This window comes from Heptranchias perlo, chromosome 18 (assembly GCF_035084215.1).
Source record: "Heptranchias perlo isolate sHepPer1 chromosome 18, sHepPer1.hap1, whole genome shotgun sequence".
Lineage (NCBI taxonomy): Eukaryota > Metazoa > Chordata > Chondrichthyes > Hexanchiformes > Hexanchidae > Heptranchias > Heptranchias perlo.
Window position 1 is genome coordinate 7,335,673 of NC_090342.1, and position 14,898 is coordinate 7,350,570.

At 41.3% G+C, this 14,898-nt stretch overlaps 1 protein-coding gene across 3 annotated transcripts in view; it reads right to left on the reverse strand.

Annotated features, from left to right (window-relative positions):
* The window catches only part of cep290 (centrosomal protein 290), a 99,632-nt gene that overhangs the window by 49,100 nt on the left and 35,634 nt on the right, over positions 1-14,898 (reverse strand). For all 3 annotated transcript variants that reach the window (XM_067999308.1, XM_067999307.1, XM_067999309.1), the window contains exons 21-29: positions 13,414-13,578; positions 12,530-12,679; positions 11,582-11,697; positions 10,752-10,854; positions 9,237-9,467; positions 7,720-7,893; positions 6,555-6,666; positions 4,588-4,793; positions 2,893-3,044 (exon numbers count right to left, since the gene is read on the reverse strand). In XM_067999308.1, coding sequence (XP_067855409.1) covers positions 2,893-3,044; positions 4,588-4,793; positions 6,555-6,666; positions 7,720-7,893; positions 9,237-9,467; positions 10,752-10,854; positions 11,582-11,697; positions 12,530-12,679; positions 13,414-13,578 — 1,409 coding nt within the window. The remainder of the gene's footprint in view (positions 1-2,892; positions 3,045-4,587; positions 4,794-6,554; positions 6,667-7,719; positions 7,894-9,236; positions 9,468-10,751; positions 10,855-11,581; positions 11,698-12,529; positions 12,680-13,413; positions 13,579-14,898) is intronic.

Here is a 14,898-nt window from a genome sequence, read left to right on the forward strand (position 1 = left end):
GTATACATTAGTGCAATTCAAACCTGGATTGCTCCAGACAATTCCTTTCAGAGTGAACACACACAACACACACGCACTTCAAATTATATTAAACAAAAGCAATACAGGTTGGGATAATACACAACGGGTCTTAATGCCAGTGGGATGTTAATATTACAGCAGGCCACTTTAGTGACTGCTTCACCTCAACCCTCCTCCTCCACGTCACCACTGATATCACTATGAATAGCAACCAACTCAATGTTTACAAAGAGAATCCAACAAGTATCACAACTAAATTTGTTGCTTTTGTTATACATAAAGTTTATGGAATTCAACTTGCTGTTATTAAAAAGTTGGACTAAATATCCGATTTTAAAGGAGTCACCAATATTAATGTATTTCCCATGGCATTGCTCTTAGGAAGTCAGAGGCTGTACTGTTTCATGACATGTAACACACAATGAACCAAATTTTCTGCCATCAACTATGAATGGGCAGAACATAACATAACATAACGTGAAGCCAGGTATGTTAGCTTGTCTCTTTAAGGGCACAAGGTCTAATTGCTGTACCTTTCTGGGGTCGATTACAGGCTAATTGTATTGGACAGATCCTGAGGTCAATTAAAGGTTAGAAGAAAACAGTAGGAAATCACTGTCTTTTAAACAGTTTCCCAGTGCTACATTCCTCACTCCCACCGAGCTCCCCGTTCCTCTGACTCTGGTCTCTTGCACATGCCCCCTCCTTTCATCCCACCATTGGCAGTCTTCAGTCGCCATGCCCCACATTCCCTGCACAAATCCCTCTGCCTCTTCACCTCCCTCTCCTCTTTTAAGATCCTCCTTAAGTCCTACCTCTTTGACCAAGCTTTTGATTGCCCCTGCTAATATCTCCTTCTTTGGATTGGTGGCTATTTAAAAAAAATTAGACCTCTGTGAAGCAAGTTGTTCAGGTTGTTCAATAAAAGTAATGTTTAAATTGCTATAACTGTTAATCTATACACTCACTGACTAAAATAAAGCAGTTTAATGACTCTGAATGGCAAGACCAGGGAATGTGGGGCATGGCGACTAAAGACTGCCAATGGTGGGATGAAAGGAGGGGGCATGTACAAGAGACCAGAGTCAGAGAAATGGAGAGCTTGGTGGGAGTGAGGAATGTAGCACTGGGAAACTGTTTAAAAGACAGTGATTTCCTACTGTTTTCTTCTGACCTTTAATGGACCTCAGGATCTGTCCAATACAATTAACCTGTAATCGATCCCAGAAAGGTACAGCAATTAGATCTTGTGTCCTTAACGTATCTGACCCCATTTCATTAACAAGTTTGCACCCATGGCACATAATGGTAAACTGTGCAACCCTAGTCTTTGGAAGTTGGTCTTGCCATTCTGTCCCAAGTAATTAATTAATTTTTATGCAGTCAATATATTCTATGGGTCAGTGTTGGCGGATATACTGAATGGGATGAGTGTTAAAATTCCAGTTTTATGTGTTTGCCTGCTTTTATGGCTCTCCATATGGTCACCTGGTTAAGCGTGGGGACTAATCAATGGGTTGATTAATGCAGCTGAGCCTTTAAATAGATTAACAGGGGCTAATTCAATTTAATTTTTCATTCTTTTTATTCACGTGTGTCCTAATAAGCGTGGCACCATTTTGTTGATATTTATCCTGGAAGTTTTCCAACTGATGTCAATTCCTCGATTTCAGGAATAAAACTTGAAAGAGAGGAAAACATGGACTAGGCTTTAATTCCCTTGAGTATAGAAGATTAAGGGGTGATCTAATTGAGAGAAACTATTTCCTCCGGTGGGAGAGTCCAGACAAGGGGGCATAACCTTAAAATTAGAGCTAGGATGATGTCAGGATGCACTTCTTCTCACAAAGGGTAGTGGAAATCTGGAACTCTCTCCCCCAAAAAGCTATTGAGGCTGGGAGTCAATTGAAAATTTCATAACTGAGATTGATAGATTTTTGTTAGGCAAGGGTATGAAGGGTTACGGAACCAAGGCGGGTAAATGGAGTTAAGATATAGATCAGCCGTGATGTAACTGAATGGCGGAACAGACTCATGGGGGTGACTAGCCTACTCTGGTTCCTTTAACTGGGCAGTTTTGGAAACAGAATATAATTGCAAATTAAGAAAAACTATAATGACAATCTGATCCAATCTAATCCATTCCTGTGGAGAAACCTGAAAGTTTTGTCCCAATTCAACAGTGAGAGATGCTATGAGGAGACCAGGGAAAAACTAACTAGCACAATGCTGGCTCTGGGGCTTTTAAGGTCGTGGGAGTAAGTGTTGATGTTGTATCATTACAACATCACAGTAATATTTTATGGGCATTCTGAGAGCATAAGTCTCCCCAGATCCATCCCAGCAAGATGCATGAAGAATGATCCATTAGAGAAAGAAAATATTGATACAGAGAAACTATTTCCTCTGGTGGGTGGGTGGGGGGGTTGCTGATTAAGAAAGAGGGGACATAATCTTAAAATTAGAGCTAGGGCATTTAGGAGGGAAATCAGGAAGCACTTTTTCACATAAAGGCAGTAGAAATTTGGAATGCTCTCCCCCAAAATGCTGTGGACACAATTGGAGCTTTCAAGACGGAGACCGATAGATTTTTTGTTAGGTAAGGATATCAAGGGATATGGAGCAAAGGCGGGTAAATGGAGCTGAGGGACAGGTCTGCCATGATCTAACTGAATGGCGGAGCAGGCTCGAGGGGCTGAATGGCCTCCTCCTGATCCTATGTTCCTAAACCAAAATGGAGCAGCAGATTAGGGAATTAACCCTTCTTGGGGAAATGAGTCAAAAAACAGTTCAGCATCTCTTCTTACAAACTAAATAATAAAACCTTTGCAGCTATAATATTAAGTTAATTTCTGTGCACTATTATCTTACTTGGACACCTCAACTTTTAATTCCGATTCATTTTTCTCCAGGTGTGTGATGCGTCTCCTGTCCGCGTTACTCACTGCTTCACTTACACTGCTTGCCAGCTCGTCTCTTAGGCTCTGTTCAACTTTCTGGGCTTCCAGGTTTATTTTGGTTACCTGGAAATGAATGGGAGAGAATAATTGTGTTTAATTTAATAAAAACAATAAAAATCTTGCAATGCAGACACATGGATAAAAGTACACACATTCAGCTTATAACCCACACTCTGAATAAATGGAAAGATTAAGGTAAAATTTTGTACTCCTTTTTGAAAATGATTCACAACCATGCGACCTGGAATGAAACACAAATCTCCCAATGTAGCTGCAATACCACAGAGTAAATTCCATATTCTGATTATCAGAAAGGACTTGCATTTATATAGCGCCTTTCGCAACCTCAGGATGTCCCAAAGCGCTTTACAGCCTATAAAGTACTTTTTGAAATGTAGTCACTGTTGTAATGTAAGGAAATACAGCAGCCATTTTGTACACAACCAGGTCCCACAAACAGCAATGAGATACATTACCATATAATCTGTTTTAGTGCTGTTGGTTGAGGGATAAATATTGGCCAGGACACTGGGAGAACTCCCCTGCTCTTCTTCGAATACTGCAATGGAATCTTTTACATTCCTGAGAGGGCAGACGGGGCCTCGGTTTAACTTCTCATCTGAAAGACGACACCTCCGACAGTGCAGCACTCCTTCAGCACTGCACTGAAGTGTCAGCCTGGATTATGTGCTCAAGTGTCTGGAGTGGGATGTGAACCCATTACCTTCTGACTCAGAGGCGAGAGCACTACCAACTGCGCCAAGGGAGACATTGCTATTAAAGTAGATGCCAAGTAGAAACCAGACACTTTCCTACAAAATAAGGGTTGAACTCAGAGGACTTGCTTTTGCAACCTCCTAGTGTTTGGTTCAAGAGCAGCAAAGCCAATGGTTGGAAGCAAACATTCCTTTCAACTGAGTAATGTCATGGGGACCAGACTATTCAAATGAGAAGGGCAGGAGATTTTTATAAAAATCAGTAGCTGACACACCACAGGACATCACAACTCGAAAGTGTCTGTAGGGCGATCAAAATGGTGATCAGCTCAAGTATCATAATAAAGAAGCAAGCAATCACAAATCACAATCTGTGATGTGAACCATACGGATTTGATGAAAAACAAATTCAGGTGACAAAAAGCTACCAATCAGCAAACGGCACCAATCACAGAATGAACAGAGTATCACTTCCAGAACTAGCCAATCATCAGGTCTAAAACTAAACTGTTAGGAAACAGCCACCAATTACCAAACAACAGATCGACAGATTATTTTAACAGTAGTTTTTTAGCAGCACGTTTAAAAGAAAAATTGTCTGTGAGCAATCTCAGAATCATAGAATTTTAGAGCACAGAAGAAAGCCATTCAGCTAATCGTGATGCATGACTCTCTGAAGGAGCTGTCGACTTAGTCCCATTCACTTGCCCTTACCCCATAACTCTTTAATTTTTGTTTTATCAACTAGCATTAGAAATGGTACAAAAAAAAATCTATTCCCACCCAATGGATTAAGTAGTTTGTGTACTTGTTACGATGTTTAACCAGAATGCTATCAAGCCCATTAGAATTCTTTACACACACAATATATAAAAACAAGTGCAACGTACTTCAGAGAATTTAGTTTCAAGTTCAGAGTTCCGTTCTTCAACTTGTTTTAGTGTATTCCGTACATGTTCGTACATTTTCTGAGCATGTTCTGCTCTTTGCCGTTCATTTAGTTCCTTCATTTCCAGCATGGTAATCTTCTTGGAGATAGACACAATTTCACAGTTGGTAATTGCTTTTGTTGCTTTATCCAAGGCAGTTGGACCTCCTAAAATAAAAGTAAAAATTTTAATTGCCTGTATCAGGCTTGTAAATTCCCCCCGAACAGAAAAACTTGGAAGTGTTATCTATCCTGAGTACTTGCAAGATTATACCAACCTGCAATATAGTGAATTGCAATCAATGGATCACATCAAAGCTCTGTAGCCCTACTACATCTAGTTGAGAATGGTGGTGGTCAACCAGGCAACTAACAGGAAGCTCCATGAGCATCCCATCCTCAACTGTGGTGGAGCCCAGCACGTAAGTGCAAGAGACAAGGCTCAAGTGTTTGCAAGCATCTTCAGCCAAAAGTGCCAAGTGGATGATCCAGTTCAGTCTCCTCCTGAGGTCCCCACCATCATAGATACCGTTGTCCAGCCAATTCGGTTCACTTCAGGTGATCTTAAGAAGCAGCTGAGTGCATTGGACCCATAACGGCTATAGGTGATGACAAGATCTCAACTGTATTGCTGAAGACCTGTGCACCTCAGTTCCCCTAGCCAAGCCGTTCCAATGGAAGATGTCCTCAATGGTGCCATCAAGCAATATCTACTCACCAGTAACCTGCTCACCGAAGCTCATTTCAGTTTCCACCAGAACCATTTGGTCTCCAGACTTCATCACAGCCTTGATTCCAAGTATGGAAGTAAGAGCTGAATGCCAGAGGAGAGGTGAGAATAGCTGTCCTCGATATCAAGGCAGCATCAAGACTGAATAAGGCACCAAGGAGCCCTAGCAAAACAATGGGAGTCAAAGGGAAAACCATCCAATGGCTAGAGTCAAAGCTGACGCAAAGTGGTTGTTGGAGGCCTACCATCAGAGCCTCAGGACGTCTCTGCACAAATTCCTCAGGGAAATGTCCTTGGCCCAACCTTCTTCAGCTGCTTCATCAATGACCTTCCCTCCATCATAAAGTCAGGAGTGGGGCTGTTTGCTGATGATTCCACAGTGTTCAGCTCCTCTGATAATGAAGCGGCCCATGAAAGTCTAAAACAGGATCTGGATAACATCCAGACTTGGGCTGACAAGTGGCAGGTAACATTCGTGCCACATTATTGACAGATAACGACTATCGCTCCTGACCCCTCAAAGCCTTTTCGCTGCCTACAAGGCTCAAGTCAGCAGTGCGATGGAATACTCACCACGAGCCTGGATGAGTGCAATGCAACAACACTCAAGAAGCTCAACACCATTCAGGACAGATCAGTTTGGTTAATTCATGCCTCTGCTACTGAACTCAATGTCTAGCCCTTTCACCGCCAGTACACTGTGGTTGCAGCATGTACAATCTACAGGGTGCATTGCAAAAACTCACCAAGGTTACTTAGACACCATCTCCCTCCCCTGTGTCCTCTACCAGCAAGAAGAACAAGACCAGCAATCTTGTGGGAACACCACCACCTCCAAGTCACACACCATCCTGACTTGGACGTACACCACTGTTCATTCATCGTCGCTGGATCAGAATCCTGAAATTCCCCACAACACCATTGTGGGAGCACCATCACCACAAGGACTGCAGTGGTTCAAGGAGAAAGCCCGCCACTCGGGCATCTGGGGATGGGCAATAAAGGTGGCCTTACCTGCTTCGTCCACATCTCAAGACCAAATTTTAAAAAAACAACAGCAGGATCAATGTCTTGGAGAAACATAAAATATTAAACAAAAAACATCAAATTAAACCGGAGACAAGTAATAGACTTACAGAACAGATGTGTAGTTAAGTATTTAAAATACTTTAGGTCTGTCACAATCACATGCCACTTGCCTAGTTTATCCATTTGTTCCCAGGCTTGCTCCAGTGTGTGCAGTTTTTCCTTCGTAATTTCCAGCTCTTTGTTTAAGGCATTAATCTGTTCGTGTAACACTGTATTTTCACCCTTAAAAGAAAAACATGTTGTTGGGGTATAAAACTTGTCTTTTATGTTACTTCGTATAGGCCTCATTATTGCTAGTATCTCGGTCTATTAATCTCCTCGAGCGCTGAAGTAGCATTTATGCGCTATGCCCGGAAGGAAAAAAAGCAAACAGCTTTCATTTTGCTTCGTACTCTATTCTAAACAGAGACGTGTTTTGGGAATTACATTCAATATTGAGATGCCTTTTTTTCAAAAAAGCCATTGGAGTCGATTTTTGTCTTTACAGCATTGCCTGGGCAGAGTGCAGCAAGGAAAATCGGGCAATGAGCATCGTACATTGGTAACGGATCCATTTAAATTAATGGGAGGAAAATCTGGGGGGGGGGGGGGGGGGGAGGGGGGGGGTCTGTAACTGACGTGCTACACTCTCCACCCAATTTTAATTTTCCTTTAACAACCAGGTGGTAAAAACAAAAATCTGCCCCACTGGATAAAATTAACATGTGATGAAAGTTTCAGTTTCCCCAAACACAGAAGTTTTTTTAACAAAAAAGTTTCTGATAATTTTAAAAACAAGCAGAAATCCAAAACTCCTCTTCCACATAAAGATCGATGGAATGAACAATTTTCCTACAAGGTATCTTTTCAATACATGAGTAACCAGAGGATGCAGATTTAAGGTCATTGGCAAAAGAACCAGAGGGGACTTGAGAAGAATTTTTTTTTATGCAGCGAGTTGTTATGATCTGGAATGCACTGCCTGAAAGGGCGGTGGAAGCAGATTCAATAGTCGCTTTCAAAAGGGAATTGGATAAATACTTGAAGTGGAGAAAATTACAGGGCTATGGGGAAAGAGCAGAGGAATGGGACTAACTGGATTGCTCTTTCAAAGAGCCGGCACAGGCACAATGGGCCGAATGTCCACCTTCTGTGCTGTACGATTCTATGTTGAGTATTACGTCACCAACACCGATTCCATATTACTCACATACCTTTCCCTGTTATACTTGAGAAGCAAAAGTGAAAACAATTACCTCAGTTACAATATTTTAAAAATTGTAGTTATTTGCCTACCTCCAAATGTTCTAGATTAGTGGTTTTCTGGACTAACAGGTTGTCTTTCTGCAGCAGATCCCTATACTTAGCTGTGAGTTCATTATATTGTTTGTTAGCTCGTTCCAGATCTGATAAAGGTGTGCTCTCATCCAAAGCTTTCTGCAATGCAGCGATTTTAAAAGCAGCCATGTCCTAGAAACAGATTATATAGCAAACAGATAAACACTACAACTTTTTACAATACAAAACAAAAAGGGACACTGTAATGTAGTCTGTGCTTTCATTAAAAGCACGACAGCCCAAAGTGAAGTTGGTAATTAATGATCTTCAAAAACAGAGGCTATGACAAAGATATTTTGTTAATGTTATTATTTCAGTATCATGATACTTCAGTAAAATTTCCATTCCTTCCCCAAGACTAGTAGGTGAATTTTTTGTCATCACGAGCCTCGAAGTGAATAACATGGGCCCCCGGAGCCACGTTTAAAGCTTAAATGAATGTTTCCGCTAATCTGCATTTTTAGGCTGCAAACACTAACAGATCTTGGTGTTCTGAGATGAATGAGGCAACCATACTAAGTGCATTCCTCCTGACCCATGAAATTCAAACTGGACAAACTAGTGAGTTAGAAATATAAGCACAAATAGAACAGAGATTTGTGCTTCAGAACCTTTTTGAACATTTTTCCACAGAAAGGCTTTGGAAAAAAGGGTGTTTTAAAACACAGTGATTCACGCAAGTTTAAAAAAGACTCTGAGATGATGAGTTGTTAAGGTGTTAATGAGCTAGCTTTGATGCTGTTTCTCCATAGATTGTAAATAATAAGCAATCCATTAGCTTCTCTCAGCAATTGGAAAACACATCACATCCAATTATTGGATTGTCTGTAATCTCTCTCTGACTAGGGAGATAAAGGGAGATAAAATGCAGAGACAGGGACACAGGCAGTCAGCCTGGTTTTTAAAGGGAAAGCTAGGAGGGAGGACAGTTAGAAGTCATCTTCTTTAAGTCAAGTAAGATGACCCAGTGATATTGGGAAATATGGCACATTTTTTATTTTGTAATATTATGCAAAGATAAGTTGTACTGATTGAATTAGGTGAGTTTGATAATAACTGCTGTTTTGTATGTTCACCTTACTGTGAAATCAAGTAACTTATTGATTCATATCTTGCCTGGTGTCATCAAGTGTTTGCTCAGTCCAACTTTGGAAAAATTGAAGAAACTCAGGTGTGAACGACACGAATGTCTGGTTCAGGTCATAAGGAGATAGTACTATTATACCCCCATGTGACAAAGTTGTACAGTAGATATAGGGCAGTGTGAGTAAGACACTCAAATCACTTATTGAAAGCGACTGATACCATAGAATTGAGAAGGTATCTACGGCAGACCTGAATTTGTAAGACTAAGCTGGTGCACTAGTCACCACCAATATAAACTCAATTATTCACATCTTGAATTTACATTGGAGAAAAATCCAAGGAACAGGTTTCCATTTTATTTTCCTTCTGCTTTTAAAATCGGTACGTGCCTTGAATCGCTGCAGGTATCCAATTCTTTCACCAACAGCTGCCTCCATGGCTATTATTTCGTTCTTGAGCTTGTTATTTTCTTTTCTTAGGTGCTGTTCCATTTCCAGCAAGGTTGTGTAGCGCCTCGTTAAGGAATTTTCATTTACCCGCAGAACGGTTAATTTGCTAGTAATTCCTGCAAGTTTTTTCTTGATTTCGTCAGGATCCAGCTGAAGTGTTTCTAGTAGTTGCTAATTTAGAAGTGGAGAATGGTTAAAAAATTACACAATATGATTTATAATTTGATATGGACAAAAACAAAACTATAAGACAATTGCCTAAAAATTTGGGCACACCCACTTCTGGCGTGCAGGGTACATATCCTGCACCAGAATGGTATGGTCTGGGGCGCCCCTGATATTGGGCTTCCTGTCCGACATTTTGGGGCCTTACATGCCCCTGTAGCACCCGAAAAACAGCACTGCATGATGCAATTCCAAGGTCAATATATTTTATGTTGATCTATGCTGCAATTTTTAAATTTCCCAATGGTGTGGTGGTATAAATCATAAATTATAGCCAGTTTACGTATTAGAGCCACATATTTGGACATAAAAATCTCACCGACTGCTAATCTATTTGCATCAACTGTACTACATATTCTTAAAAAAAAAAGCTAAAAAAAGTTTGCAGACTTGGAAAGAGAAAATAAACCAGATTATTCTCACAAAAATCCATGGAGGCGACATCCTGGTGCTAAGTGTTGGGATGTCTCTATTGGGAACCTCTGGCGCTGACCCCACCACAGTATGCCAGGTCAGGGGATGTTTCCCTAATTTTAATAACCTGGGGAGCGGGTGCTTGCACAACATCGAACATAGAAACACAGGAACAGAAGGCCATTCAGCCCCTTGAGCCTATTCCTCCATTCAGTTAGATATTAGCTGATCTGTACCTCGAGTCCATTTACCCGCCTTTGTTCCATATTTGTTGATACCCTTACCGAACAAAAATCTATCTATCTCAGTCCTGAAAATTTCAACTAACCCCCCCACAGCCTTTTGGGCGAAGAAAGTTCCAGATTTACCCTGTGTGTAAAAAAGTGCTTTCTGATTTCACTCCTAAATGACCTAGCTCTTATTTTAACATTATGCCCTCTTGTTCTGGTTTCCCCTACCAGAGGAAATGTACCTACCCTATCAAATCCCTCAATCATTTCAAACATCTCAATTAGATCACCCCTCAACCTTCTAAATTCAAGGGAATACAAACAAAGTTTAGGCAACCTGTCCTCATAATTTAACACTTTATCGTTCTGGTGAATCTGAACTGTACCAAGACTAATATATCTTTCCTGAGGTATGGTGCCCAAAATAGAACTCCAGATGGGGCTTGGCCAAGGCTCTGTACAACTGAAGCATCACTTCTTCCCCCTTCTATTCCAACCGCCTTGAGATAAAGGCCAACATTCATTAGTCTTTTTGATTACTATTTGTACCCGTGCACTAGCTTTTAATGATTTGTGTAACACTTACATTGTATTCCTCAATTTTTACACGATCTTGTTCCTTTAAATCCTCAAGCTTTTTCTTTTCTCCTTCAATTTTTTCAATATCCTTCTGCCAAGATTCTCTTTCACTGTACAAAAGAATATCAGTCATGATTTTCAAGTTAGCTATAGCAACATGATGGTTTGTACCAATTAAAAGATTTCCTCTCCTGCCTCGGTTCCTGAATGGTAAGCGTGGTCCTTGTTTAACCAGGCGATGACCCATCCGGCATGAATTGCCTTTCTCATCCTCCGGTAATTCATTTGGTTCCAGAGGTCTAGGACCCTCCCAAGTGCTCAGCCATTACTCCTCGGCTACTTTCATTAGGTTTACCATGCCAACCGAGGCATGGTTCCCGGGGTATGGCACTAGTGAGGGCCTGGGTGAGTGGTCAGAACCAAACGTCGGTCAAACCACCCTTCTGGGGCGGTTGTTTAATGTGCAGAGGTGCCACTTTCAGGGCTCACCCAGTGACAAGAAGCCGAGGAAGACCAAGGAAGAGCTGGATAGACAGACAATGTCGAGAGCGACTCGTTGCAGGAAGGGACACAGAGGACAGATGCGGCCTAGCTAGTTCAGAACCGCTAAAAGTGGAGTGACTTAATTCACTGCTGCGCTGACGGATGGGAATTTAGTAGTAGTATAGTAACATAATTGATGATAACCATATTTAATTCCATCGTTCAAAACCAGTATTTTAATTGGTGGGCTCTGGTGCCTGGGTTTCAATTAAAATAACAAAATAAACCAATATGGGAGTATTCAGAATGTGAATCATGAATCATGCATATTGAGAAATGATTTCTGTTTGGTACCTTTGATATTCTTTGTAGAGCAATCCTTGTTGATGACGAATTACTGCAAATTTGCGTTTGTGATCTTCAGCTGCTTCTTGCAGTTTCTTCCCTTCCTTCTCTTTATTTGAGATTTCCTAAGCCGCCAATATATAAAAAAACGACTCTGCTGAGAACAACTTTGCTAGTAAAAAGGTTAAACGGTGGGAGGGAATATTCCTATTTCAAAAAGGTTTGTGATGTGGCAGAGAGAGGTGGCATGCAGACTCATGCCACTCAGGCATCAGTGGAGAGCACTGAGCAGGACGGGGTACTTGTCCCCACTGAGCTGTTTTGGGGAACCACAAAACAAAAATAAACGGTGAGCTAGTTAACCCTACCACTCTTATCTACTAGTCGTCAGCAGCCGAATTGGTAGAGGACAGGGAATGAAAATTGCACAGAAAATAATTTATTTTCAAAGGAGGCAAAAACAAGATAGGTTAGGAATGCACTGCCTGAAAGGGTGGTGGAAGCAGATTCACTAGTAACTTTCAAAAGGGAATTGGATAAATACTTGAAGGCAAAAAATTTACAGGGCTCTGGGGAAAGAACAGGGGAATGGGACTAACTGGATCGCTCTTTCAAAATGTTAGGTTTTACTATATCATCAAATTCCCTTTGATTGGATTATATCTTTATTACTCTCAAGCAACCACTGGTCTATTTATTAATCTACCAGTAAAACAATAAAACCTATACCAAAAAATTGGTATATTTTGCTTCCCACAATATGGAGAGCCTCTGGGAAACAGACATTGACATCAACCTCTGAACTCTCAATTTTCTACCGTTCTTCATATTACAAATTGATGATCAGTACTGTCACAACCAGGCATTCATGAGATTTTACATTTTGAAAGATCGTAACAGAATAAGGTGTTAGAATATAGTATTAACTATTAATTCAAACAGGCAAAGTTTGCATACCTGCAGAAGCTGTACCAAATATTCATTAAGGGTGTTGATGACATCAGTACTGGAGAGCACCATTCCTTCTGGTAGAGTGAGAGGTTGGAACAGAACACTGCATCCTCCTGATTGACGCGTTAGAGTTAAGTCACTTTCCAGGCGTGTAATCTAAAAAAAAAAGAGAAAAAGGCACTTCACTGTAAGGAAATTTTAAAAAAACATTAATTCTTGGGATATGGCCGTCGCTAGCAAGACCGGCATTTATTGCCCATCCCTAATTGCCCTTGGGAAGGCGTTGGTGAGCCACCTTCTTGAACAGCAGTAGTCCATGTGGTGAAGGTGCTCCCACAGTGGTGTTAGGTAGAGAGTTCCAGGATTTTGACCCAGCGACAATGAAGGAACAACCGATATATGTCCAAGTCAGGATGGTGTGTGACTTGGAGGGGAACTTGGAAGTGATGGTGTTCCCATACAACTGCTGCCCTTGCCCTTCTTGGTGGTGGAGGTCGCGGGTTTGGGAAATACAATTATACATAAATGATCTTCCTTCACCCGAGTATTTATACTTAAACTTATTATTTAATGTTCGCTTTAAATGTGTGCTGATAACCTACTAACATTTTGTAGAGCTGAACTGAACTGGTAACCTGTGCACAGAGGAATTCCACGTGAGTGCATACGAGAACAGTTCCACTTGTAACTCCTACCTCACGCTGTTCAGATTGCAGAGTCCATGGTCTTCAAGGTTGGGAGTTTAGGCAGCCACAATGTCACTTGTGGATTTACTTTTACTCCCCCTCCCACCCTTGACAATATTAGTATATCTCATATATAATTCCTTGATTCTGTTGTGAAATGCAAGGTGGTTAAGCACCACACTAACATAGATTTTGTGTACAAACCCTTTCACTGGCTTTCTCCAGCTGATTGCCAGCTATACCAGCCTCCTTTCGAGCCTCTTTAAGCTCCTGTCGAAGTTCATCATTTCTCCCGGTCAACTGGTCAACCTGAGCTTTTAGGTGGACACTGGCGTCAAATATACCTGTTGCATTCTTCGTCTCGATTGCCTGAAACAATATTTTGGAGCAGCTTGATTAGCACGTCAGTACATGCTGCACTTTAAACCAAGATAACAAGACAAAGTCACTTTGAACAAATATCACCACAACGCATATATAGGAACAAGTTACAGTCAGCGATGCAAGAGTAGCTCCATAGACCAATGCACAATATACATTAATGGCCACTGGTATCATATTTCCATTTCTATCTGCCAGTTGTTGCTCATTTACCTTTATGCGACTACACTTTTCTTCTTCTGTGTGTATGGTGCCAAGCTTCACCGCAAAGTTCAAGAATGTGCAACTGTTGGCTAAATTTTTCCCCAGGTTTCTGAATGAACGTCCCAGTCCCTAAGTTTTTGTTTTCGGTTATCTCTGAAACGCTTTCTCTGACCCTCTACAATATAGCTTTGGGAAGCTGTTCCTCTATCTTCTGGACAGCAAGCATGCCCCACTAGAATTGGACCTGCGTAACTACGATCCTGATGCTATCAGTGCTGGCGCAGTACAGACCTCAGTGGTCATCACTCCGTCTTGCCACTTAACTTGTAGCAGAGATCCTACACACATTTGGTGAAATCTTTCAAGCTGCTTCACATGCCAATGGCAAGGAAGGATGTTTCCCCTGGCTCGGGGGGGGGGGGTCCAGAACGAGGGGTCACAGTCTCAGGATACCGGTAGGACATTTAGGACTGAGATGAGAAGAAATTTCTTCACTCAGGGTGGTGAACCTGTGGAATTCTCTACCACAGAAGGCTGTGGAGGCCAAGTCACTGAATATATTTAAGAAGGAGCTAGATAGATTTCTAGACACAAAGGTCATCAAGGGGTATGGCGAGAGAGCGGGAATATGGTATTGAGATAGAGGATCAGCCATGATCATAATGAATGGCAGAGCAGGCTCAAAGGGCCGAATGGCCTACTCCTACTCCTATTTTCTATGTTTCTAAGAGTCCAAGTTTCACAACCAAATAAAAATATAGCAAGCACGACAGCATTACGTACCTACAACTTTAGTTTTAGCTCTGGCCATGTTGGGTCCAATACAGATGGAATACACTACAATGATGCCTCAGTTGATTTCCTGGTTATAATAATGGAGTACACTGCCTAGGGATGTAAAACTATTCACTTTTGAGAAGCCAACTCCACTGCCTGCTTTATAGAGTAAGCAGCACAAATGGAGTAATCAGCTGAGAAAAATCGCAGACTTCAGAGTAGGGCAAATCTGCATGTAATTGATTCAAATTAGCAGGTACAATGAGGTTTTCAGGTGGGTGGAGAGGCCTCAAAATACTTCAATATTTTTTAGACTGCAAAAGTCAG